This window comes from Lagopus leucura, unplaced genomic scaffold (genome assembly GCF_019238085.1).
Source record: "Lagopus leucura isolate 7727_CA_CO unplaced genomic scaffold, USGS_WTPT01 Super-Scaffold_100022, whole genome shotgun sequence".
Taxonomy (NCBI): Eukaryota; Metazoa; Chordata; class Aves; order Galliformes; family Phasianidae; genus Lagopus; species Lagopus leucura.
Window position 1 is genome coordinate 4978766 of NW_024962275.1, and position 26813 is coordinate 5005578.

At 49.8% G+C, this 26813-nt stretch overlaps 1 protein-coding gene and 1 long non-coding RNA gene across 4 annotated transcripts; one reads left to right on the top strand and one right to left on the bottom strand.

The window, feature by feature from the left end:
* The first annotated feature begins 284 nt into the window (after nt 1-284).
* SH3GLB2 (SH3 domain containing GRB2 like, endophilin B2) lies at nt 285-26377 on the top strand. Of its 3 annotated transcripts, XM_042879272.1 has the most exons (11): nt 286-416; nt 8751-8892; nt 9241-9369; nt 10533-10666; nt 11148-11240; nt 14913-14975; nt 19251-19274; nt 21514-21603; nt 22083-22183; nt 23118-23382; nt 24027-26377. In XM_042879272.1, the coding sequence occupies exons 1-11, from the start codon at nt 354-356 to the stop codon at nt 24132-24134; spliced, it is 1212 nt and encodes a 403-aa protein (XP_042735206.1). In that variant the 5' UTR covers nt 286-353; the 3' UTR covers nt 24135-26377. The 3 variants fall into 3 exon arrangements, with proteins under 3 accessions (XP_042735207.1, XP_042735206.1, XP_042735208.1); XM_042879273.1 differs by lacking the exon at nt 14913-14975 and having other exon boundaries at nt 285-416; XM_042879274.1 differs by lacking the exons at nt 14913-14975; nt 19251-19274.
* LOC122184364 lies at nt 4954-13064 on the bottom strand. The gene is made up of 3 exons (XR_006180539.1): nt 12979-13064; nt 5581-5694; nt 4954-4996 (listed from the first exon to the last, which is right to left on the bottom strand). It is a non-coding gene; the product is annotated as an uncharacterized LOC122184364 (long non-coding RNA).
* Nucleotides 26378-26813: the final 436 nt, after the last annotated feature.

Here is a 26813-nt window from a genome sequence, read left to right on the forward strand (position 1 = left end):
GGCGGGCGGCGCCAGCACCCATTGGGTGCCGGCTGACAGCTCCCACCGCGGCCACCGCCCCTCTTAAAGGGGCCGCGCCTCCCCGAGACACTCCCGCCGCTCGAGCCGCAGCCCGGTTCCCCAGGCCCGGCCGAGAGCCAGCGGTGTAACGCTACTCTCCGGCGCTGCCCGCTGGGTACCACGCAGCCCGCATGGCTGTTTCTGAGCCCTGGGGCCCCACCTGGGAGACAGAGCCCTTTTAAGAGGCTGCGGCGCCGCTCGGGGAAAGCATCGATCGGTGCTATAAAGGTCCGAGCGGCGGGTGCGGTGACAGCGGGGGCGCGGCGGAGGTGGCTGCGGTAGTGCTGATCGCCATGGATTTCAACGTGAAGAAGCTGGCGTCGGATGCGGGCGTCTTCTTCTCCCGCGCCATGCAGGTTGGGAGGGTGGGGCTGGAGCGTCGCCACGGCAACGGGGCACACTGGGGGGGTGGGGAGCCCTGGGGGCGGGGGAGTCCCTGGGCCCGGAGGGGAAGCACCACAGGGTGCCCCAGCCCTGGGCTGCTCCCCCCGCTGGCCTGCAGCCGTCTTCCCCGTTCCTCCGTTCTGCCTCAGGGCACGGAGCATCCCGCACTGTACAGCCCAGGATCTGCACAGGGAGCCTTTCTAAAACACAAGTTACAGGCTTAGGGCAGTTTTGTTGCTATGTTTTAGTTTTTTTTCCAGCTTTCTTGAAGGTTGAAAAGGGATTTGGGGCTGGCATTGAGTCTTGCATAGCTATATCTGCAGTGAGCAGTGCTGGGTAATGTGCAGCAGGAGCAGAGCTGAACCCTGCTGCTGCTGTGTTCCTGGGCTGGGTGGGGAGGCCAGGCAGTGCTCCATAAAGGAGCAATAGCAGCAGGGATGCTTCTGGCTGCAGCAGGGACTGAGGCAGGGAAAGGGGGTGAATGCTGGTTGCACTGTGGTTGTTATCCTTAAGCTATTTTTACATCTTGTAGATAGCTGTTAACTGCACCTAGGCAGGTGAGCTGGCCTGCTGGGGGTCTGTGCCTTTCTGTCAGGCAGGTGGGTGGAAGTGGCGTTTTATGGTTGGCAATTCAGTCGTCCAGGAGGTCAGGTTGCAGAAGCTGCCAGGACCCGACAAAACACAGAGCTGTCGGAGATGGGAAGGGGCTGCTGAGACCGAGCAGGCAATGTCTCACTGGTCTAAAGTGGCATCAAACCATCGGTATCAGGAGCCTGCCCGGGATGCAGTGATGTCCCAAAACCACAGACTGAAGAAACTTGGCTAGCTGTGAGGAATAAAGTGTGCAGCAGGTGCTGAGAGGTGGCTGCTGAGCCTGCCTGCTCCTCAGGTGTAACTGGGAAACTGCCCCTGGGCAGGCAAGAGAGGAGAGGGGCAAATCAGAGCTGGTTGGCATCCTGCCTGAGAGCTGAACTCCTGCTGGTGATTTTGGGACTGGGCTTCTTGTTCTGCCCATGCTGTGGGGGTTGACAAACAAACAGAGCAGCGCTGTCTCGTTCCAAATGGCCTGTGCAGTGGAATAATCCTGGCTCTTTTAGAAACTGGTCTCCTGTAAACAGATACCATCTCCTGTAATCTTGCCAATGAGTCATATGTTATGAAGAAATAAATATTAACTACAGGTGCAAAATAAGGAGCAGATGGAAGGTTTAAAGATGCTGTTCTCATGCAAATGGCCTTGGTAGCAGAAGAAAGGAAGAAATACTGTAAAGAAATCGCATGTTTGGAAGATGTATTCTAAGTCCCTGATAAGTGGTTTTTCAGCTTCCAGGCGTAGGAAGGAGACAGGCACAGGAGCAGTGTCTGCACACCGATTCTAGAGCAAGGAGGCGTTTATAAGTAGTGGCTTCTGCTTGCTACACCTACTCCACATCATCTTGCATATGAATATTAATGTGAGTAGTTACAGTAGTAATTACTTGAAACAAAATGGTCACTGTTACTTGTAGGCAGGATGCATGTGTTTGTGCAAGCCAAGGAGGCTGGAAGGAATGGCCTCACTGAGATGGAGAACCACTTTCTGAAAAGTGATCGCTGGGCTAAGCAGGCCCATCTGGGCTGTCCCCAAGAGTCCTCATCCAGCATGGGTGAGCACTGCTCTGCCACTACCAAGAGCCAGAAATAGCAGGTACGGTCTGCTGTTGGCGGTGAAGATTGGGTTTGTAGCAGCCACTTCAGCACAGAAGATCTTCTTTCCCCATGAATAAGACCTGGCTGAATAAGCTCAGTTTTCTCTAGCTCTGGGGATGCTTTCTTCAGCTCCAGGCGTTTAACAAAATGCTGCTTTACTGGAACTGCAGCAACTGGGAGATAAATGGACTGGCCATTATGTGCTGTGCCACTCAGACAGCATTAGCAATTGCTGTCTGGCTGAGGTGTCTGGCCAGCGCATGACAGTTTACCTTGTATGGAAAAAAAGGGCTGTAGCACTGCTGAGCCCTCTGAAGTGAGGGGGGAAAAGGAGGCAGAATGTGGCCCGGAAACCACCTCTGGAGTGATTCCCAGAGGCTTAGTCCAGCTGCAGTCCCAGTTTTGAAACCTGCCAGATAAAACCTGAGGTAGGTGCTGGCTACAGGGCAGGAAGGATTTTTGGCCTAGGCTTAAGCTGGGTCATGACAAAAGACCTTAGCAAACCACTGCCACCATTACATGGCTTTTCTTACCTCAGGCACCACGTACCCAGTCTCCTACCTGAGGAGAATCGGGGCACCTTGCTGGACTGCCCTCCCCTGGAGCAGGGGACACAACAGGGGATGCAACAGGAGCAGGGCACACACAGCCATGGGGAAGGAGCTGTGCAGGGTTTCTCCATAGCTGTGTATGCAGCTATCTTAACAGGCTGTGTAATCCCCCACAAGGCAGTGTCCTGCAGGCTTTATGGCATCTCTTATGCTCTCAGAAAATGCATCACAAAAGCAGAGCAGTTACAAGCTAAACTCTAGGAAAAGGGTAGTTGTAAGCTCTGATGCCATGAGAGTGGGAAATAAACTCCTAGGCTTGTACAACTGCATGGATTAAAGCTTTTCTAGGATTCAGAATCCCAGATGAGGATTTACTATACTGACACTTGTTTCACCAGCTGCCGCTATCTAGTTAGCATCCTCCAAGGGATGCAGTTACATCCCTAACAGCTCTGGCACCTGCACACAGGCTTCACACATTCTTACCTTCACTGAAGGAGAATAAAACTTTTTTTTTGGTCACCTGCATCTTCCAGTTATCAGTAAATGGGCTTGATCCCAAACCTCCTCAGAGAACGTTATGGTGGCAGTTCTGGCCTCCCTGTAGAAGTTAGCATCAATTCTTCTGAAGGTGACACATTGGATGTCTCTGCTCTAGACAGGCTGCAAGCCAGATTTTCTGAGGGATGTCTGGAAATAATTGTAGGTGTCTGTCTTCTATCAGTTCTGATGGAAAGTCAGTGGGTGCTGACTGAAGTTACCACTAGCAGCTATATCTTGACTTGCTCCATCTTAAGGCTCCTGGAGAAAGATGGACTCTTCCACCTCCCTGAACTCTGGTGATAAAGTAGACTTTTCCCCTCTGCTTTCTGACCTTAATGGCGATAACGCCTTGGCTACTGGACACCTTAAAAATCAAGAGTACAGAAGGTGACTTCAGGAGAGGATTTTGAAGGCAAGAGGCACAAGACAGAGCATGTTTGCATTAGAAACATGTCCGTTAATACACAAGGGAAGGATTGCATCCTTTCCTCACTGTTTTGCTCCTAAGTTAACAAAGCTGTCCTGTTAATGGCTTCCTTCTGTCCTCTAGCACAATTTTACTTGGCCCATAGCCTAGCTTTTCTGACTCCCAGTGACCAAACACTCTCAAGCAGCTGAGATCCAGATAACTTTTAGGTGCTGATTAAGTGGCAAAGGCTTCTTTCCTAATGCAGCCCTATGGGAGGTAGACTTATGGCAGAATCAGTTCAGCTATCTCTGATCACCAGAAGTGCAAATATTAATATACTCTGGGCATGAAAAAACATGTTAAGATGCTTCAGAAAATCCAATGGCCCAAATGCACTGGCAGGTGCAGCAGACAGTTCCTGGTTTCAGACTCCTGGCTCTGGTTCGATCCTTATGACCTAAGGTGGAATACAATCACCCTGTAATGATGCCTCATAAATAATGTTCAGCTGAAAAAGCTGTGACCCTGCAAGTGGGATAAAGGCCTGAATTCTGCCACCAGCTGCCCTGCAAGGGGGCTGCAGCCACCCTGACAGCTGCCAGCATACCAGCCTGGGCCTGCTGAAGGGGAAATTGCACAAGCCTGGAAGACAGCAGTCAGTCAGGCTGCACTGTGTAGAACAGATGTGGCAGCAGTGGGGTTTATTCCCTTTGCCTTTAAGGAGAGGAAGGTGCTAATGCTTTCAGCAAGGAAAACAATGTATGTACTATTTTAAAGCCTAACCTTGGTGGCCGTTAAGTAGGTAGGCTGCAGGCACAGCTGTAGTGCAGAGGGACACATCCAGCTCAGCTCTGCTTGCTCACTCTCCTGAATTCCCAGCAGTGTCTTTAACTGCTCTCACAGGGAAAGAGCAGTTTTCCCCAAGCTGTGAATGTAGCTGCCTTAACTGTAGTCCAGCTCAGCTATGCTGTCTGTAATCTTTGCCTGTTGCCCAAGTTGCTCTCCTGATCTGCCAGCTTGTGTGTCCACCTGGTCTCGGATAATGCAGGTAGCATTCCTGCTGGCCAGCCATGCCTCCCAGAGGAAACCCAACCTTTGGCTGAATTATTGATGCCCTGGAATGCAGCATGACTCTCTTCTTCCTGGAGAGTGAGAATGGCACTCAGCAAAAGGCTGCCCTGCATTATTAATCACTTCATCAGCTTCCCTGCACAAAAACAGAACTGGTGCTCAACTGGGTCAGCTGCAGGAATGTTTCTTTTACAGCAAAACCAGGAAGTCTCACAGCACCATTACCTGATCCCAGGACGAGGATCCTGGAGCTGGTTCAGGGCAGGGCTGTTTCTCCAGCCACCAGGTTCTAGAAAACAAGTGGGAATAGTTCTCTTTCAGCAGGACTGAGGAGTTTATGGTTCTTTGCAGGCACTGCAATTGCACAGGCTTTGCACCAAGCCTTTAGGGCAACTTTAGTACAACCAAATAAGGTTCCCATTTGTACCAGTCTGATGTATTTGGAGCTGGAAAAAAACAACTGTGCTTCTGGTACAGGAGCAGCAAGATCCAAAATATTTTCAGTCTGCCTTTTCACAGTTAAGGGTTGTGACTGTATGGTGAGCCTGTCTGTTCCCCTGCATCTCACAGCCTCACAGTGGAGTCTTATATCTGTCCAGTGGGAAGGAAAAATGCAATCAAATTTTTGTGAGTGTTATAGAAACAAATTCCTAGCAACAAAAATCCTTTGTGTGGAGGAGTTTTGCTTGGATCACTTGAGCAACCAGATTTCACAAACTGCTGTTTTTCTACCCTGCTTTTCCCTGGCAACACTGACTTAGGCAGCCAGGTAAGGGCATCAGCAGCTGAGACCTGTTGCCACCTGAAAGCTCAGATCTCCACTTGCACCAGACATGAGAGAACCAGCTCATAGGATAAGGCAGTGTAATTTACCTCTAATCTCCTTTGCTGGCTGTTGCTTTCATGTGATCTTGCTGCAAGCTGCTGCTGAAAGAGGTGGTCCTGCTCTCCCCTTCACCCAGTAATGCTGTGAGTTCTCAGCTCCACCTGAAAAGTCATATTAGAGAAGAAGTGAGCTGAATCAACAACTTTCTACACAGTTCCAGGGTTGTCAGACTGTGCAGGTGAGGAGACAGAAGTGTGCTGTGGGGGAGGGAAGAGGCACCTGCAGCAATCCACAGCAAGGTGGGCCCAATGCCCTGAGGCTCTGCCCAAGTTTGAACCTTGCAGCATGGCCAACTTGGAGGTAGGGCTGAGGGAGGCATTAAGGGAATTAGGTTGGAAGTGGAGTAACAGCCTCACTGTGTGTGAGCTGCAGCATCCCATGCTCTTGCACCCACTTCATAACATTCATGCCCTGTTTTTCGAGCCTGAAACAAAGCCTGAATAAGAAATTTTCTGGCCTGACCCTTTGGAGCTGCAGGGTGTGACTCAGATTCCTGCCCATCCTCCCCTTCTGGCATAGCCTAGGCTTGCAGTGACCGTGATGTGTCCTCAACCCTTGTGCAAGACAAAGAGCTATAGTGTTTAATGTGAGATAAGAACAGAATGACTATGGATCCTGGCTGCTCTCTGACCAAATGCTCCATAGTGATCCATACTTCCAGTGCACCAGGAGAAAGGGTAGGCTGCAGAAAACAGTGAAGTACAGTGATGCTTGGAGCTGCTGCTTGTGACTATAGCAAAGCTCTCCAGGGCTGAACTGATTCAAGGTCCTGGCTATAGCACCGTGGAGGGCTTCACAGAATCACAGAATTGTAGGGATTGGAAGGGACCTCCAGAGATCATCGAGTCCAACCCCCTGCCAAAGCAGGTTCCCTACACCAGGTCGCACAGGTAGGCATCCATCACAGCTTCACAGTGATCTGACTCTGCAGCAGTGCTGTAAGAAGCAGGCTGAAATCAGCTGATGAGGAATCAGGGCTGGGCTGACAGCTCCAGGGCAGATGCTGGTGCAGGATGTGTTTGAACTGCAGGAAGAAGAAGAGCTGGGCTTGAAAGAGATGAGTTCTCAAAAAGCTGTCTGGGAAAGGGGGGCAAGGGAGACTGTTATGCTTGCATCAGAGAGACTTGGCTTGTTTAAGAAAGCTCTTAAACAGATGACTCCAGTATTGGTGCCAAATACCTGGGTAGTCCCAGTTTGCTGCATGGCAGTGACTCAGCCCTGCCTGGCAGAGTCTGAAAACAGCCCCAAGCTTCCAACAGCGACAGAGGAAAAGCTTCAGCTGCTCACACACGTCTGATAGCCTTGTGTGTCCCCCAGAGACAATCATAGAAATTGAACACAAAGCAATACAAACACCCTCTCACCTTGGATCAGCTTTTAGCCATGTCCAGCAGCAGCCACAGGGCTGTGGCAAGAATGAGCTGAAAATAAACACTGGTAACCAGAGGCTGCTGGTGCTGAGAAGGAGACCAATGAAGCAAAGCCTGGTCATGCCTGGGTGAGACTCCTCTGTCCTCACCAGGCTGCAGGAGGGAATGGAGCCATCCTCGCAGTTCAGCATCCTTCACCACAGACATGTGACAAAAGTTTCCTGGCTCTAGCTTGAATCTTACCCAAACAGGTCACTGTGCAAACATACCTGCAGGACTTGCCTATCTTGGACATCTAGCAATATTTGCACATGGCTGATTTCAAGGCTCCTAAGTGCTTGTTTGCTTGCCTCACATGCTGGCCCTTGGCTTGCTCTTTCTGACCTTGTTCCCAACGTTGTCCTGGATATGCATGCATGGAGCTGTTGGGCAGCTCTTCCTCCAATGCTGTGGGAGCGGAGCTTGCCACAAAGCCTTTCAGAAGACCAAAACCCCATGAAATGAGCTTGTTAGCCATCTAGAACTGAGCTGTGAGGTGTGGAAAGAAAGTGCAAGCGGCAATTAGACAGGAGTTGTATTTCACCTGAGAGTTTTGGCCAGGCTTTAATCCCTTGGCACCTGACTGTGCCAGCTGTTGTGCAGTACGACATCCTGATAACTGAGCAGTGGCACCAGGAGCCAACAACAAGGGTTAAAAGGACAAGTGCAGCCTCAACAGGGTCCCAAGTAGCACGAGAGTCTGTTAGTGTGATCTAGCAAGATGCCGGTTCCATCAAGAGCAGGAAATTATGCTTAAAAATGAGAAGTTGGACAGCTTCACTGGGACAAATGAAGTATGGGATTGGGAAGAGAGGGAATAGGCTCTTCTCTCAGAAGTCTCCCAAGGAAGCAACAGGGGGTGCCCAGGCCATCTGACACTGCGCTTCCAGAGTGACAAATCTTCTGTCAGGTGCCACTGCCCACTATGAAAACGCAGAGCACTGCACAGCCTGCTTTTCCCTGCTGCTAGTTTTATACCTACGGGAATTGGGAAGGGAGTGAGAGTCTCTTGCCAGTAGGAATCTGAGTGCTGAGAAAAGTTGGACGCCATTATATTTCTTAATGCCCTGCGTCAGAACCCACCCAGCCACCACGTATCCTAGAGGAAGCATCGAACTATCACTTGCTGGGAGCATTTCTATCTAAATCCTGAGTTTAAGGCTCCCTAAGCTCCACAGGCTCAGTCAACAGCTCACTGCCAGCAAGGCAGGAGGCGAGCTGGGAGGTGAACTCAGTCTGATGGCTGAGTGGGCAGGCACGAGCCCTGCAGTGAAGCAGGCATGGTGCATGTGCTTGTCCAACAAGAGAGGAATAGAGCCTGGCTTGTGAGATGGTAGCAGCATTTCTGGTCCTATCGGGTTTGCAGAACTTAGGACTGCTTAGGAGGAGGTAAAGGGAAACAACACCTCGCCTCACCTGGGGGGTGTATGTTGCTCTCCAGCATGAAGTACTGCAAGCCACGTGCCTGTTTAAATAGATTTCTCACAAGTAGAATATTATGTACCAGACTATTTTCCTCTATAAAAGTTACTTATTCTTACACTGCTCAAACACAGGCTCTATTTTTAGCTCAATGTTTGTTCTACTTTTGGGTAAAAAAAATTGCTCAATTCCCCTGAAAGATGCCTGATAACAAAGAATGGTGCTTTGAAGGCTTCGCAGCCCTTGGTGGCTCTTAACAGCTCTGTAGCATATCATAATTTTGCTTTAGTAAAAGTGACCTTCTAATGACTACCTCTTTCCTGCAGTTTACAGAGGAAAAGTTGGGCCAGGCTGAGAAGACTGAATTAGATGCCCACTTTGAAAACCTCCTGGCTAGGGCAGACTCAACTAAGAACTGGACAGAGAAGATCTTACGCCAGACTGAAGTTCTGCTACAGCCAAACCCTAGTAAGTCCAACTTCTAATCCTGGAAGGACAGACATCACTTACACCTCAGTATTAGGACATGCCCTCTGGCAGAAAGCCCTGTTCCAATGGGTTGTTGGAGCTAGAAGTGTATCTTTGTGGAACCTGTCCTTCATTCTCTGTGTAATAGAAGGTGGGTGGCTGCTGCCCTGCTCAGTCTGGCAGTGTGCCTGAGGGCTGGGAGGTGGCTGGAAGGGTGGGAACACTTCTCCCAGAGCTGGTGTTTGCTGTTCAGTGCACGATTGAGGACTGTGGGGGTTGGCCACCATGAATGACGGTTCCAGGGGTCTCTCCATCTTCCATCCTGTAACCACTGGTGACTCATTTCAGGTGCCAGAGTAGAAGAATTCCTCTATGAGAAACTTGACCGGAAGGTTCCTTCCCGGGTCACCAATGGGGAGCTGCTGGCACAGTACATGACAGAGGCAGCTAATGACTTTGGGCCAGGGACACCTTATGGTAAGTCAGCCTGCCTAAGCCCTGTAAATCCATCACTTCCTTAAAGGGTAGCCCCACTGCTGTTCTGGTTAAGACTTCCACAGCATGCCTCTTGAAGCAGGGTGGCCTGCTCCACCCGTGGCATCCTGCCTATTGATTTATCAGCACTGTTGCAAGAGGAGAGTCTGCTCTACTACGGCAGCAAACAGCCCACCAGGAAGAGAAAAGCAGTCCTACTCTGCAGCAAAACATCCTCTGTTGATGGGTAAAGAGGACGGGGTTCTCCCTATCCCTTCTACAATCCTCAAGCCTGACAGAGCTAGAGAGGAAACAAAGACATACTGATCTGTAGTAGCCAGTGGAACTAGTTGCAGGAGACAGAAGCTGTTTGATGCTGTTTCCATGACTTTCTAAATTAACCTGAACAAGGAGTTGCACTGAAATGGCCTTAGCTTTCTCCAGTCTGAGAATTTTTCCTTTGAGTGTGTCCCATGAGGGAGGGTGTGAATAAAATCTTTCTCCAGCAAGAGAACTGGATAACATATTTGGGAAGGTCAGTGTTTGGCTACAAGCCTTAACAGACCCCTTACTGATCATACAGCTTATCTTTCTGTTCCTAAATCACAACAGTTCCCCCTTTCTAGGGCTTCTTCAAGCAGCAGACCTGCACAGAAGCACAGCCTTAACTTCCAGCTGTCCTTGCTTTCTGCTATGAGCTTTGTTATGGCTCTCCAAATCAATAATTATTCAATAGCAAACCCTATTACAGGCAGAACAGCTGTAACTGCATCTATAGCCAGCACTGCCTCAACTGGATCCTAATCAACTCATTTTTTCTGCTCTGGTGCTTTTAGTTTGCTGCTCTGTTCCTGTGCTTCTGTTTATAAGGCAAAGATTATACTGTCTAATCAGGTGTAGCAGAAAAAGAACATGAAGGGAATAAGTGCCTCAGCAGATAGGTAAGATCAAAGCTGCATTTGGGAGTGGCTGAGGGGGGGTCAGAAGTTAAAGGCAGACTGAAGTTAAGACTAAAGCTGTGGTATGGGCATGGTCACCTTATCCAGGCATGGTACACTGTCCCTTGTGTTCCCCAGCACTGGAGCCTGGTCACAGTGGGTGAGCTGGCTCAGGCCAATGCACTGTTAATTGGTTTCTCCTGGAATTGAAGGCTCCCATTGTTGCAGGGAAGACCTTGATAAAAGTTGGAGAGACTCAAAGGCGCTTAGGTGCAGCAGAACGGGACTTCATCCACTCTGCCTCCATCAACTTCCTGACACCACTGCGCAACTTCCTGGAAGGGGACTGGCGAACCATATCTGTAAGTGTGGGAGCAGGGAAGGGGGAGCTCATCACCTTATCAGAGACAAGGAGGGCAGGGGAAGGGGGATGTAGTGCTGGAAAAGTGCATTCTCCTTCCCTATGAGAAAGGAAGACCTCACATCTCTCTCCTTGGATAACACAAGGAAGGAGGAATGCCCATCCTGGTTCTCTTTAGGGCTCCCATTGCCATAAGGAAGGATTGCTATTTGATCTGCATGAGGGAGGTGAGTCCTTTCTTGACCCCTGCAGTTTAGTGGGTACCACAAGCCCACAGGCTCCCCTCTCTCCAGAAAGTTAGCCTAACAGTATCCCTAACAGGCAGGCACAAAACTCTTGCTATTAAGAACATAGCAACTGCTTGTTTCTCAGAGGCACTTTCTGCTAAGAAAATAGGCTTGATTACCAAATGGTACATTGGTCCTTTCCCTTCCCAGCAACTCCTAATCACCCTCTCTTATCCCCTTTTCTGTCTCTTCCAGAAAGAGCGAAGGATCCTGCAGAACCGCCGCCTGGATCTGGATGCCTGCAAAGCCAGGTTGAAGAAAGCCAAAGCTGCAGAAGCAAAAGCAGCGGTAACTTTTTTCCCTCATTCCCCCTGTCCTTCTGGCCACAAGGTTTGACCCACATGAGCAGTTTTTTGGACAGAAGTCAGGCCGCCCTACTATGCCCTGGCTCTGGCAGGCATAGGTGAGAGCATTTCTCATCTGGCATGGAAGGGAACCGTGAGCAGGCACAACGCGTCTGTTCCTCAGATACCCTTCCATGGGAAAGGTATTGGAAGAAATAGTTCTGAGCTGCCAGAGGTTGGAAACTCACGCTTAAGCCATGTTGCTGTCTTCTGACTGACAATGGTTCCTGGCAGTTTGGGTTTTAGCTGGGTGATTTGTGTTAGTAACTAAAAGGCCATATCTTCTGAGGACTTGCTAAATCTCCCTGGGGACCTGAAAGCAAGCAAAGAGAGAGCTGAGCTGGAAGGTGTACAAGAGGAAAGCTTGCTGGGGCTCTGCAGGAGTCCCAGGATTTCAGACTAGTTATGATTTGGCCAATTTGCTCTTTCCCAGGCAGAAGTGTTGAGGCAGCCTGTAAGGGGCAGCCAGGGTCAGACTGGCTAACAAGAGGCCCTTACTTCAGCCTCTCTATTCTCATTGTTCATGGTGCTGTCTGGTTACAGGCTGGTATTCCCCTCTGGCTTTGGAGAATTCATGGCTGGTAAACATGAAGCTCCCAGGACAGTGCAGAAGGGAACTGCTAAGCCAGTGTCCCACAGGCCTGAAAAATGAAGATGTGGAATAAGGACTGCAAAGGTCTCTGAGGCTGAGACCTGTCAGCTCAGGGCTGTTCTCTGGGCAGAGACCAGGTAGCAGGAGGCAGAGAGAATGCAGCTGGACATAGATGGGTTCCCTGAAGGACCCTGTTGAGGCAAATTGCCATCTTGTACTGCTCTGGCTGTTGATGTGAGGACTTGCTAGTGGGAGCAGTGACTGCTGCATTATCTTGGGCTTAAGTCAGAACAGGAATTTAGAGAGCTCGTATGCTTCCTCCCTTTCTACTCTCTTCCTCTTTACCTTGCTTCCAACATGAAGTGATCCCAAGGCCTCTCAGCTGTAGAAGGACCCTTGGGTGGAGATTTCCTGTAGCTAGAGAAGAGAAACCTGGTCTCCCCCTGGAACTGCAGTGCTGATGCTCTCCAGAGAGGATGCAGAGCCACTCTAAGGCTCTCCAAGCTGTGCTTGAATAGCTCTGCTTCTTTGAAACAGATCACAGAAGAGCACAACAGAAGAGCGACCTCAGCTGCTGTTGTGGGCACCCAGCTCTGACCCAGCTTAGCTTGAGGGTGAAGTCCCTGGCCTCAGTCCTCAAGGCCCCTTACTGCCTACCAGGGGACAAGGCACAAGTGAAGGCAAGGAAGGGTGAACTTCTGCCTCAGCATCAGGCAGGTTAACTCATTAGAGCAGTGCTCCCTATAACGTGCCTGGAATCCTGTGCCATACCTCTCCATCCAAGCTGGCCTTAAGCACCACACCTTCCCCAGCTCACCTCTCTCTTGCTGCTGTTCTCCTTTGTAGTGCAAAACTTGTGTTCCCACAGCTTTTGTCTTGTGACTGACCTCCAAGTATGCTGCTGCCCAGACCCTTAAGCTGCTGTATGGGTGTCTGGGCTTGTGCATTTCCCTCAGACTTTGTGCCTTGTCCTTCCTGTTGATGCTGTTTTGTTTACTAACCTTTTTGTTTTGTTTCTTTGTAATTTGCTCAGTGTGAGGGAGATGTGAGTATTGACTGTGCTAACGGTGCTGTGATTTTTCTTTAATACCTCTCATTGTCTCTTTCCCATTTTCAATGAAAATTCATAACTCCTTTGTCCCATCAGTAGTGGCCCTGGAGCATGTACTGGTCAGGGCTGCGGCTGCCAGGGAGAGCTGCCCAAAAAGATGGGAGCATTTGTCAGCTGCCTGTAGCTCCTTTAGAGCAGGCATTCAGAACACTGCTTGCAAGCAGTGCATGAAGGAGGCAGGGGCTCACCAGGATGCACTCAGGCTCCTCTGGCTCCAGGCAGGAGGAGGTCATCTGGGTGGTGAGTCCCTCTGCTGGAAGGGAGGCAGTCCAGAGACAATGACAGGCAAGTTGATCTGGTTGTGGTGCTGTTCTGGCCTTCAGGCTCCAGGGCTCTGTCCATTTTCTCTACTGTAAGAGGGGAGAAGGGAGGGAGGTGTTTCTTTTCACCACTGCTTGCAAATACAACTTGCCCATGCACAGGAGTGCAAGAGGAGCTTGCCTCCTTCATCCCATGTGCTGTGACTAGTTTTGGGATTCAGTGGAGAAACAGGAAAAGGGAGGAGAGATTTCTTAACTTGCTTTTGATTTTAAGACAAAAACAAAACAAACAAACAAAAAGTTGTTCCTGGAGAACATCTCCTCTCCCCACAGAGAGGAGTCAAGTTTAGTTACAATGCTAGCCTCAGATTTCACTGGTGCATTTTTCCTCCTTATCCTTAAAATAGGAATCACTCCTCCCGATTGCTTCCTCCTGACATCCCCAAAACTCCTTGATGGTTGAAAAATCTCTTCTTGCTGGGACTGCCTGAATGCTCTTCCATACACCAGTCACTCATCCCAGCTGCTCTGGGCTGCTGCAGCTCCCAGCTAATCGGGTCAGTCAGTATAAGTAGATCTGGGTGAGCTGCAAAGAGATTAACCTGGGAGAGGAAATGTGGGGCCTGAGAGGCTTAGAAGCAGGGTTACAGCTGACATGTGTGCCCACCTTGCTCTCCTACCCATGACACAGGAAGAGCTGACAGGGCTGAGCTTTATCCATCGCTGTGATGGCCCCAAGGTAGGCTAGCAGGTTGGCTCACCTCTGGGTGATATTACAGCCACAGGCCATTCTAGGAAGAGGCCTAATCTTTTCTTAACTGAAAAGATGGTTGCGCCATGATGGCTGATGAGCCCTCACTACGTGTGAAGATGGACTGGATCCCCTGCATTCCCATCAAGGAAAGCCTCTGGAGTGCTAAGTCTTTGTGTGCCAGGGTAGGGGCTTGGCTGTTGAAAAGGTGACCTGGAGAATTTCTGACTTCTAGGCTGAAGACTTACATGCTGCCTTTGGTGGTAGCAAAACCATCTTGTTTGGTCATGCCATGCACCTCACAGAAAATAGACCTGAGCCTGTTAGGTGGAAACGTGCTGAGAGGCTTGGTGAAAGTAAGAACAAGTAGATGTCTCTCCTTAAAAGGCACTATGGAAAGAATGCTGTGATGTTAGTAATCGTGTCCTCTCCAAGGACAAGGCCCTCACATTTCTAGGACTATAGATGGGAAGCAAGGGAAAAGAGGGTCGTGTCAACTGGACTGAGCCAACATAAGATGAGCAACGTCATGGCTGTAAGGCAGTGGGAATCACATTCAGGATTGTGCTGTCGCATCTGCACTCCAACTGGCTGCTATATGAACTAACAGCTCTAAGTCCAGGGAGTTTATAAGAGCAGAAATAACTGCTGTTCAGGTACCAGATGTGACTGCATGAGCCTGTCCTCTTCCTCTTGCACAAACCCAACTTCCTCCTGGGGACAATTTCCAAGCATCACTGCCCAGACTGTGGGGAGACTTCCCTCCTGCAATCCTGGGAATTAGAGCTAAGCTCCCAGCACAGAGGGGAAACAACAGCAGCCCCTTATTCTAACTGCTGCCCAGCTGACTCCTGTCAACTCTTCTACATGACTTGTACATGAAACTCTATTCCCCCTATTAGGCTGTGCCTGACTTTCAGGAGACTAGACCTCGTAATTACGTTCTCTCCGCCAGCGCATCAGCGGTAAGATTGCTTCCTCATAGATGTTGCCCCCCCAACCTCTTCCTGCCCCTCTCTCCACCTGACTAAATCTCAGACCTGGTGCTCTGCTGTTTTCAACATTTTAATGTGACATGGGATGCCTGGAGTTCCTCTGACTCAATTGTAAGGATGCAGATCACCCTTCTGGGAGTGCGTTATCACGATCTGACACTTTTGCTGCTTGGTTTGCTTTCTGGTTTCTCTCCCTGTTTCCACATTTGCAATGGGAATCTTCTGACAGTGTTTTTATTGTTAGTAGAGCAACTGAAAGGAAAAAAAACCCTCAAACGTTAGCCTTTCTGGATGGTCCCAACCTTATAAAGACAACATTGCATGATTGATAGCTGACCAGTCATTTTGGTGCTTGGAGGCTTTCTGGCCAGTCAAGAAAAGCAAAGGTGAAAGAGTCTGCCACCCATGGTGCCAGTAACCTAGAAGGCTGACAGTACAGGCTTCTCTATTCTGCAAATACAGGTCAATTCTTTTTACCTTCAACTTATTACCTACCCTACTGGTATCTGCTGTTGGTGACTATTAAGCAGGCACATGCTGGGGTGGATTTATAGCCTGTTGCATCTCCACTGTACTGCACTGAGTGGTCGTGGTCAAGCGATTGACTTTCTGTGCTGTGTTTATGGCTCCCCATTGCACAATGTTACGTTTCTCGTTAAAATGTTGAAAACTGATCATCTTGCTTCCTAAATAGTGTTCAGAACAACACTGATGCCTGTTAATAGAATAACCTGGGACTGAAAGGGCCGGGGAGGGTGATCTACAAAAATGCAGTAGGCCCAGCCTACTAGCAAACCAAAGCCCTCATGGTAGCAAGCCTGATTTGGTTAATGGGGAACCCATCCCATTTGGAGAAACAGGTATGTCTGGACTGATAGCATCAGTGTTAGTTCCTAGGGGGATGTCCTGACCTTCTTGGAGAGTGATGCTGGGATCAGAAATAGCTTTGCACAAAACTGGAACATTATTTCAGCAGGCTGGGTGATGAGACTTCCTGGGAAGAAGCTGATACTGGTGATGTTGCAGCAATTATTCAGTTTCCATCTCTCCTAGCATGCAGCTAGCATCAGCCTGTGGCTTCTCTGCTGGAAAGGTCTGTTTGAGGACAGTGCAGATACTGCAGTAATGGACTAAAACTGAACTCTAGGAGAATCAGAAGAGAAACTGGGCTTTCCTTGCCTCTGAATAGCTCTGACTAGATCAGCATATCCTGATCATCCCTTGAAGCTTTCTAAAGCAGACCTGAAGAAAAGCATTTGCAAAACATGCATTAGCATCTTGCAGAGTGCCCAGATGTCCAGTCAGATGAGTCTAGTCATCACCTAACTGCAGGCTGATCTGCTTGCTATACTGCAAAGCTGCTGCAGGATCAGATGCCAAGTAAGGTAACAACAGGGGAAATGAATTTGGGTTTTTGCTAACCTATGGGTGTCCACCCTGTCACATCTCTGCCCAGGTCAACGATCCCTGTTCAGAGCTCTGCTAAGGAAGCTCTGACAGCAGAAATAACAAGGGGCAGTTAGCTCAGAGCAGGGCTCTAGCTCACACTTGCTCTAGATAAGCAGTTGGCACTGACTTTGATCATGTTTGATGGTTGCACAAGTGGAAAATGCCCCAGCCTAGCCAACAGTGGTCCTTGTGGCTTCCAAAATACCTCTTTCAGAGTTTGCAACTGGTGGCTGAGTGCCATCTTGCATCCAGCCTGCACAAGCAGGGTGACTTTAAACAGCAGTTGGAATCCCTAACCAGTAAAACACAGACTAAGCCTCGACTGCTCCCCAGCTCAGTGCAGGCAGGACTGCTCTGCAACACACACTCTAATCCCAGCATTCATTCCAAGGAGTCAGACATTGCAGTGGTGTAGGAGCATTTCATACTGTTGCTTGCTTTTTCCCAGGCCAAAGTCCTTTGTACCACCTCTCTGTCAGTACACACATGTTGTAGAGCAGTCGTTGCTGTTAACCTTACTTTTAACCTGTTGTCTTCTGGAGGGAGGGATTGCTTATGCCCAGGTAACAATTTCAGTTTCCAGGTGAGTAAACAGGTCAGCTCTTCCCAGGTCCAGATGACCTCAGCAGGGGCAGCTGAACTCTAATTTGGATTCTGAACTCACATTGTTGCTGGGGAGAGGTTGATAACCTGGTGCTTGTATTTTTCCCTTCTGCAACAGGAGGGCTTAGCTGGAAATATATACAGCTGGATACAAGTCCCTTATCTCAGCCCAGTTTTATTTAAGTTGGAAGCCGAGGAGCAATTTCTCCTCTCTCCCACACTGACCTTTTGTTTGTGTTTAAGGAATCTCCCTTTCCCTCAGACCCTGCCACTTGCCATGCTGTGTATTCCTAGGAATGATTCCAAGAAAAACATATTGAGTACCCTAAGAGGGTTCCTCTGGCTTGAGCTGAGGTGGGGAAAGACAGGCACAGATCGTGGCCATCTCTTCTGCCCTCTGAGCAGTCTGAACTGCATGATGTATGGTAGATCTGGGCAGAGCCAGGCTGCCCCAAAGCGCCTTCAGAGCTGGAGAGCGTGCCAGCAAGCCTGACAAAAAAGAAGTGAAACTGACTGAAAGTTCAGCGAGTATTACAAGGATCAACTGGGTCTGAAATGTCTTTAGCACTGCCCATGCTACCTAAATAGAAAGACCTGTGACCAAAAGCTTCCCCTGCAGCCATCCAGTAAGTCTTGTTCTGGAGGCCTCATGCCAGAGCAGCACTTCAGGCCAGGACCTGCTTCTCAGCTGCCTGCAAAGACATTCCCTCCATCACTCTTCCAGAGCAAGAGCTCTTAGACCAAGGAAGGGCAGAGGCTCGTGTCCCTGTGCATGGCTGGAACAACCCAGGGCCTCATCTGAGTCAGAGTGTGACTCAGAGTAACAAAACATGCATCTGAAGGACAGAGAAAGCACCTGGCCCCACTGCACTGAGTGCTGCACCAGGGACAGCCTGCAGTCAGAGGACCGGCCATGATAACTGCCCAAACAAAGACGAGATGCCAACCAGGCTACTCACCACAAAACAGGAGCAGAACCACAGGTCAACCAGCAGAAACCAAAACAGAATCAACAGCTTCCTGCTCCAGCCATTCCCCCACAGTGGCAACACTGGTGTTCCTCACTTTGCTGGTGGTGTTGTTTGTGCACCTGGGCTGCTACAGCCCACCTGGGGGCAGTTCTTGGTGAACAAACTGCAACAAAGCTCAGCTGGGAGATCCTGGACCTAAACAGAGGGGGTTCTCCTCACACCCCAGCATCCCACCTGTGCTCAAGCAGTGCTGTGCTGAACTTACCTGGTCTGCAAAGGCAGCAGGTGAGGACATCTCCCTCCGCCCCATGGATGGGGATGTTGTTGGCAGGCTGGCGTGCTTCCAGGAAGCCTTAATGGCATCTCTTCATGTTGCCAGAGCTCAGGAGCAGTTGTCTGCTGAGGAAAGGCCAGGCCAAGGACTCCTGGGAAAGATCAATGTGTTTTTCTACCTCATTTCTCCCTTGCCCATCGCTATGCATGACTTTTGTCAATTGTTTCTTGTCCCGGAGCCAGATCCCAGCAAGCAGCTGTCAGTGTTGTGCTGCCCCAAATGTGCCTTTGTGGGAGACACTGAAAGGAGATGGGAGACTTCTGAGGGAGTCTGTCTGAGGAGGTGCCTGCTCTCACCTGCAGGGCTGGAGGGAAACACCCAAGCAGGAGAGTGAGAAAGAGTAGCTTGATGTTTTGCCTGGCTTGAAGGCAGCATCCAGCCGTTGCTCCCTTTTTCCTGCAGCTGAACATGGCCCCTGGTAGCTGCAGGCTGCCTGTTCTGAACCCGTTAAGCTGAGCTCTCTAGACCGGTGGCTGAGGATTGCTAGCCTCTGGCTTGAGCTCAAAGAATTCCCAGGCCCTATTTGTGGGCTCAAGCAGCTCACCAGCCTTACAGCACTCCTAAAAGAAGGGCTGTCCTTCACCACCGTGTTCTGGTTCTCCCGGAGCTCGTTAAATGCAGTTATCTCAAAAACACTGGCAGGGAACAAAGCTGGAGTGCTGGCTGTGGTGGCACAGACCTGCTCTCCCATTGTGAAACCGAGCTCAGGAACGCAGGAGTGAGGGGAAGGGGCACGAGCCTGGCAGCTGCTGCTGGGTGAAGGGCTGGCTTGTCCCTGGAGCTGGCCTGCTGCGTCCACGGAGCGTCCCTCCCGTTGGTGTTAATGCTGAGTGCCTCTCGACGTCTCCAACACTGATCTCCTTTCCTGTTGCTCTGTGGTCCCCACAGCTTTGGAGCGACGAGGTGGAAAAAGTAAGTACCCAGCTGAAATGGTGCTCAAACCTTTTCGGGCGCGCTGGCGGCGTTCAGTGCGGGTGCTGCAGGTTTCTCCCCACTTGTGTGCATACGGGAAAATCAGCGCCAGAGCTGCCAGCCCCGATGCTGTGCTGCTCAGTGCAGTTCTGACAGCGGCCTACGAGGAAGCTGCCCCCGAGCCAGCTGGCTGTGCTTAATGTGAAGGACTTCCCAGGCAAACCTGGTCTGCTTGTGATTACGAGCAGCTGGGAGAGCCCTGCACGAGTGTCACAGGAGCAGAGCTGATGTGCTGTGATGGTTCAGCTCTGCTCCTGTGGGAAGGGCCCTGCCTGCCCCCGTTCTGCACGTGCCTTGTGTGGGGCAGCCAGTAGTCCTTTGCCTGCTTGTTCTGGGGAGCGAGCAGGAGCTCTGAGCAGAGCTCAGGAGGACAGAAGGGTTTCCTTGTGAACAACCCCTGCTGATGGAAGGAGCGGCTCTGTCAGGAGGGCAGGCTGGGAGGATTGGAGCTTGTCATGGAGTTCAGTCTGGTGAGCTGCACTTTCCCTGCTGAGGGGATCCATGGGGCCAAGTCCCAGATCTTATGTTTTTGGGTTTGTAACTCCTCTATGAAGATGGATGGGCTGCTGGTGGACTGAAGACCAGGGTGAACTCTGTGTGGAGCTCCAGCATAGCATGGGGCTTCCGGAGGCACCTTCCCATTGCCTTTCACATGTTAGATACCCCCAGTCAGACGGTAGCCCGAACTGCAAGGGGATTAGAATGGCACATTCCTGCATGCTGTGCATGATAGCATCCCATTGCTGCCTTACTTTAAATGCACTGTGAGAGCAGACCAGCTGTTTTTACTTTAAATTCTTCTTCTGCCCCTCAAACAAATGAGCTGACTGCATTTGGTTGCAGGCATGCAGGGCTCTGGTCCTGTAGTCCTGGTTGGATGGACTGAAGTGTTGCTGTTGTTGGTCACAGGTTTCAGATAGCTCTACCACTACTGAAGTCTCTGCTCAGCAAACTGAAGCAAAAATCTTGGTGCTTAATAAGGCTTTGTACTGAGATTTTCCTAGTACAGCCCCCTCTTCTCCTTTAAATAATCCCTTTTATACAGAGGATGCAAGAAAATAGATCATTTGTAGCTTAAAATAGGCAAATCTGATTAAAAGACAGTCAAAGCATTTATTCCTTCCAGCCTATTCATACAGCAGTACAACCAGCACATCCTCTTGGTGCTAAGGAATGACGGGTGGAGGACAAATGAGCCTGACTGTCACCCCGTGACCTGTGGTGCTGGGGGGGAAGAGCAGGCAGCAGAGCAGCAGACAGCTCTGCCACTTCTGGAGCTCTTCTCATGCAAGAAATCATCTGGATGTTCTGGTAGCACGAAGTTACCATAATAGAAATAAGCTGTTTGCTGCTGGGGGAAGAGAGACTCTTTATTAAGCAGAGTCTCAGGTGTCAGTTTGTCTTTGAATTCCCAATTTCTACTGCATAGCTGCCTTCTGATAACCGTGATTGAATTCTTCCTGCTCCAAATAAGTAACCAGCCTTAAAGGAGAGCCTGTGGTAGCAGCTGGATTGTCATCTCAGTTGCAGTTATTAATTATTATTAATATAAATGCTTCTTGGCCTCAGCCTTTGTTCTATGGTGATAAAAAGAACACTGGCAAAAGCAGCACTGCTGGAGAGACTTGAGGCATAGGAGGGGGTGTCAGAAGAGCTCCACAACTGCACTTTAGAGCAGACTTAAGGCATGCTGACACCAGGAACTGTCCTGTTTCCAATGACACTTTGCTTGGGGCGGATACTGATGTGCAGTGCTGGCTGTGTGGTTCTTGGAGCACTACAACAGGCAGTAGAAGGATGGGTGTAGCACAGGATTGGCTTTCCATCTATCTCAGGATTAACAAAACCTCTCCAACCTCGTGTTCTAATTTAGGAGCATCCTGGCTTGATGTATCAGTCTTGAGCTGTCATGCCCTGAGCTGCAGTGATTCAGTGTATGACTGAGCAGGAATCAAGTTGAAATACAGCCAGAGACCGCTGGGATTCCAACCCAGGGTGTCCTGTGCCTGCCATTCAGTGTCACAGGTGCACATGGATCCTACTGAGCCATCACTGCACTCGTCTCAGTGCCAAAAGGGGAGGAGGGGTTAGAGGAGGAGGTGGGTATTGGCTTCCCCTGGAAAAAGCAGAACAGGGGCCCTTGCCTTTGCTGTGTTGAACACCCCATCCTGTTTTGCAGGCAGAGCACGAGCTACGGCTCACGCAGACCGAATTTGATCGACAGGCAGAGGTGACACGTCTGCTGCTGGAGGGGATCAGCAGCACACACGTGAGTCTTCCTAGGAAGCTGGGGTGGGGACTGAGAGGCTCTTGGCTCCTTCTTAGAAGGCTGCCAAGGGGACGATGAGCCCTTCATCGGGAGCAGACATAGAAGAGCTCATAGATGTAGATGCTACAGCAACCTCCTCCAAAGGCTTGGAGTGCTCGCACTAAAATCATAATGAAGCAGCACGCACAGGCAGCGCCACTGGGATGCCCAGCCCTCAAGGTGCTTCTGAGGCACAAATGCCTTGTTGTTCTCTTGTGCACTACCCACGTGCACACTGCTGGAGTGCCAGGAACAGCCTCCTCTCTCCTATCACCATTGGCCTCCTGCAGCTTTCCCAACTTGACAGTAAAAATATTCAAGTCAACCATGTAACTCCTGTAACTGCTGCCCTACACACATCTGCTGCCCTTAGGGTTAGCTGGTAGCTGCGGGAAGTGTCCTGGCACCAAACTGAGCCTGGCTTCTGGTCCTCCATACAGGTGAATCATCTTCGCTGTCTCCATGAGTTTGTGGAGTCTCAGACCAACTACTATGCTCAGTGTTATCAGTACATGCTGGACCTGCAGAAGCAGCTGGGCAGGTGAGACAAGAAATGACTTTTGCTTCCCTAAGGGTTACTCCCTCATCTGGTCGTCTCCAGCTCAGGCCTCCCTCTTTGACAGAGGCTTAAAAGCCCCCTCCAAGCTCTGACAGAGCTTCTGAGCTTACAGAATGGTGATGAATGCTAACGCACCCGGAGCAGGCTTTACCATTAGATTCATCTGAGATTTATACGTTCATCTCAAACCACGATGGCCAAGAGTCTGAATGTCCTTCTAAACTAGTTAAAAGACACAGGAGACAAATTCCCGTTGCCACGCAACAAGCCTGAGCGTGCTCAGCTGCAGCAGGAACCATTTCCACACTGCTGTCAGCACGTCCCCATGCTGCTGGCAGGGCTCTTCTGTCTGTTACCATTATGCTGGCGGTCTGACCCAGGAGGGACCTGTCTGATCACTCACTATTCCTGTTTCATTCTTTTCCATGCTTGCAGCTCCAAAGGAGAAATGTAAGTAAAATGTTACACAGGACCGGTTCTAAGAGCTCTGCTCTGCACCTCAGCCAAACCATGGAGTCTTTGCAGGCTCACTGCCAAGGCCAGCAAGGGCCAGATCTGCGCTCCCCCAGTGCAGAAGGGGAAAATCTACAGATAAACAAGACCTGGGTTCATTGCCATCTGTGTAAAGAGCCCCCAAAGCCTCCAGTTGCAATATCTCTAGTGCTACACTCCTACTCAGCAAGTTTGCTGACAGTCCTTTAGCAGGGCACTGGAAGAAAAGTAAGCAGACAAGTATTCCTTGTTACATAGCCTCAGCACCTGAGCACTTCCCTACTTTAAGGGCACCATAGGTACATTCCAGCTGTTGTGGAACTGTGCAGCATCACCTCTGCACTGAGGCTACTGAAGGGAAGGACTGTTTCTTGGTTCCTCCCACTAGATCCTTACCCAGCTCTGCTCTTCTCTCCTGTGTAAGATTTTCAGGCACGTTTGTAGGGAATGCAGAATCCACATCTCCACCCCCAGCTGCTGCCTCTCCTCCAGCTGTCGCTGCCGCCGCTCTCCCCTCTGTGCCTACTATTCCAGTGGTCCCCACGATTGTTGGGGTGCCCAATACTGTGGCAGAGAGTGTCCTGAACCCAAATGAAGTCAAGCCTCCTGCCAGCGGGACGCGGAAGGCCAGGGTCCTGTATGACTATGAAGCAGCTGACAGCACTGAGCTGGCACTTCTTGCAGATGAGGTGAGGACCTTCCCTTCACACTGAACGTTCTAATTGCCTACCATTCTGTTACATGCTCTGCAAGGTCTTGGATTTCCTCCCCCTAAACCCTCTCTGTATGGAAGTACTAATAGAATATTTTCCTTGACATCCACTGAATTGCAGTGAGTTTGCACTCATGGCCATGCTTGCACCAGAAAGGCCTTTTCTTCCTACTGGAATATCCTGTTGTACCCAGCTAACTAAACACCCTTTACAGTGTTCACTCAAACTCTCAAACCCAGCTAGCTTTTGAGAGCAGTGGGACAAGCTACTGGCTGGAGGCCTGGTCTAATCATGCTAAGAACAAAGGAAATTCAGCAAGCTGCAAACTGTTTTGGTGACTGAAGACTTTTGTCTTCGGAAAGGATGACATGGCACTATCAAGACATCCAGGAGGCAAAAATGCCTTTTCATTCTCCAAATTGACTTAATGTAGCAGGGATTTCAGGGGGCAGTACATCTTCTGTTAAAGCTGCAAATAGTTCCAGGAAGCCTCCAGGGGAAAAAAGCACAGATGCCTACTAAGTGAACTTCAGGAATTAACTTGCTGCTCTTTAAGTACACATCTGACTGAACTTTGGGCTCTGCAGAAGGTCCCGTCTAATGCTGTCTTCTCTCCACAGATGATCACTGTGTACAGCCTGCCAGGCATGGATCCAGACTGGCTCATAGGGGAAAGAGGGAACCAGAAAGGGAAAGTTCCTGTCACTTACTTGGAACTGTTAAGTTAAACGTCCCCCAGGAAGAAGAATGTACAAACAGAATGCACCCCTCATCTCCTGGCACTTCTAACGTGGATTTCTTCATCAGAGATCATTGCTCTCTTCAGGGTTGGCACTCCATTGCTAATATGGGAATTGTGGGGAAGAAGTGGTAAAACTGTTACAGAAAGGTTGTGGGAAAGGGCCAGTGGCACCTGAGAATTCATAAATACCAGTGCAGCCTGCTTTGAGGTTAGTCTTGATGGTGCAAGATTCCCTGATTACTTTTTCTACTCTGCCCTACTCTTGTTTATCACCATGGCTTCCCCAGCACTCTGTGTCCCTCAGCTGCTGCTCACGGAGTTTAAGTTATGCTTCCCTTGTGTTTGGTGTCAGCTAGTGCCTGTCTGCCCCTCCTCTTCTCTGTTCTTCAGCAGTAGAAAAGCCTGAGTCAAACCACTGAGCATTCCAGTGGGAAAGTGTCCCACACAAACCCCCTCATATAAGCTAGCTCTCAAGGAAGCTACATGTAAGAATTAAGAGCCAGTTAAATCCAACAGGGAGAGCAGTAACACAAGGCTTTCTAAGAGCTGTGCTTACTCCAGTGGTGCCTGATGGCTTCCATTTGTACTGTCCTCTGAAGCTGGAATGAAATGTCTTCGAAGACCAACCTAGTGACAGGGCCTGTATGGCAGGAATCAAACCTCAGTGCAAGGGACCATGCATCTTGCTTGCATTTCCTCTGAAAAACTACTCGGACTGCAAAGAGTTTACAAGCCTTCTTACAAGCTTTGCTCCCTGTGTTAATTGTCCTGGCTTTTCTTTCAGCGTCTGTTCCAGGCATGTTTGAGCCTGACTTTACTTTCACCCTCGATGACGGATGTAACCAACACCTTCCCTCCCATCTCAGCAGTGAGCAGACTTGGTGCATCTCAGCACAGTAAGGAGCAGTCCCACTTGCTGTTACCTCCAAAGAGCCATTCCTGGCTGCACACACATCCAGCAGCTCAGGCTGCCCTGGTGCACGTGCTGGGTTAGCTCAAAGGGAGTGCTAAGGTGTGTATGCATTTTAATCCTATAATGCTCTTTTTAGCTAGAGCTCAACTGAAGGACTGCTGTTGCTGTGTAACTAGTTTTCCACTTAAGCTGGATTGAAGAGCAATTCACCTGCACCAGGCTTTCTGTTCACTGCCTTTCCCCTGGTATGGCAGAACTAACTTTGCTTGTTTATCTTTTGCACTTTCCCCAATGGTATTGTGACCACTCTAATGTAACAGGGCACTGAGCACCTGTGTATGTAGGGCTCATGGTTTTCAGCACTTATTTGCCAATAAATGAACTGCCTGACCTCCCGCCTCAGTGTTGCTGTGTGCTCAGGGCTGCTCCGGTGTAACTGCAGCTTGTAGAGAGAGGGATGCAGGTCAGGCAGGAGCTGTGCCACCCTGGTCTTGGAAGCTGGGGGTAAAAGCAAAACAAAGCTCCAAATCCTCACTGAAACTCTCAGTGTCCTTAAGCTTGTGAATGTCTTTCAGTTCCTTTCCAGATGTCTCCTTGTGCTACAGATTCATGAATTCTGAGAAACAGCTCCTCCTTCACCTAAAGCAAAACTAGGGCAGCAGAATGACTTTAGCTGCTGAGAAACTGGGAATGTTATTCAACATCTAACAACCCTTTTTGTTGTTATGGAAACTACCTCTGCTGCCAATCTAAAACCTTAAAGCCTGGTCCCTAGCCCCCAGCTGGGAAAGGAGGGATAGAAGGAACTCCTGGGAGAAGAAGCCGTTACAATGCTCTGTAATGTAGCAGTAACTCTGTTTTTCTACAGTAACCAACTTACAGTTTTAGTTTTACAATTGCAGTGATACAGCTTCACTGTAGATACCTATTCCCAAGTTACAACCCTGTTATTCCTCTCTGTGGTGTATTACAGAAAGAACAGCAGCAACACCTAACGATGCAGAAAACGCACCTCAGAACAGGCAGAAGGAAGCCTACCTAGCACCAGCACTCCTTTGTCATTAGGAAAGGCACAGGGAAAGTCTGGTGCTGTTTCAGGTTTGGAACTAACAGGCTGTCTGCACAATGACTGCACTCCTGTCTGCTTATTTGCAAATGTCCAAATCTCCTACAGGACATTGCTGCCCCCTGACCCAGAGGGCTCCTCTCCAGCTTAATAGTGCTCCAAGCCTCTCCCTGTGGCTGAGAGGCAGGTAAAGGCTAATTCAGAGATGCAGTGCTTCTGTCTAAAGGAACAAAATAAAATACAACCAATTGCACCTGCCTCTGTTTGCAGCGTGGCACCAGGGACTTCTGCCTGGCTCCCTCAGTTCTCACTGCAGTGAGAGTGTCTGGAAGCGCCTCTCCTTCCATGTGGAGACCTGACTCCAGCCAGCTCCAAGTAAAACTACAGCAAACGTGTGCTAGAATATCACCACCCCGCCAGTTTACCAGGAAGATAACGCTTAAAGCAACACCATCCAATACCATCACTGGTCTCTCTTAAAAACATAAAAATTAGAAAGGTTCTGACTGGTAAAGCAAGCAAGGATTTCTTTAGGATAGAGCCTCAGGTGGGTGGTTCACAACTACATTTCCATTTGATTTCCTGCCTTAAGGAAGTCTGAATTTCAGGGATTATTTGATGAAATAAGCACTCACCTTCTCTTCCTGTCTCTGTCACACATTGAACCTCGGAACCTGAAAGAGTTT

Coding starts and splice junctions, on each gene's coding strand:
- SH3GLB2 (XM_042879272.1), top strand. CDS start 354: ATGGATTTCAACGTGAAGAAGCTGGCGTCGGATGCGGGCGTCTTCTTC. Junction 14,976..19,250: donor TCTCCGCCAGCGCATCAGCG/GTAAGATTGCTT, acceptor TGGTCCCCACAG/CTTTGGAGCGACGAGGTGGA. Junction 19,275..21,513: donor GGAGCGACGAGGTGGAAAAA/GTAAGTACCCAG, acceptor CCTGTTTTGCAG/GCAGAGCACGAGCTACGGCT.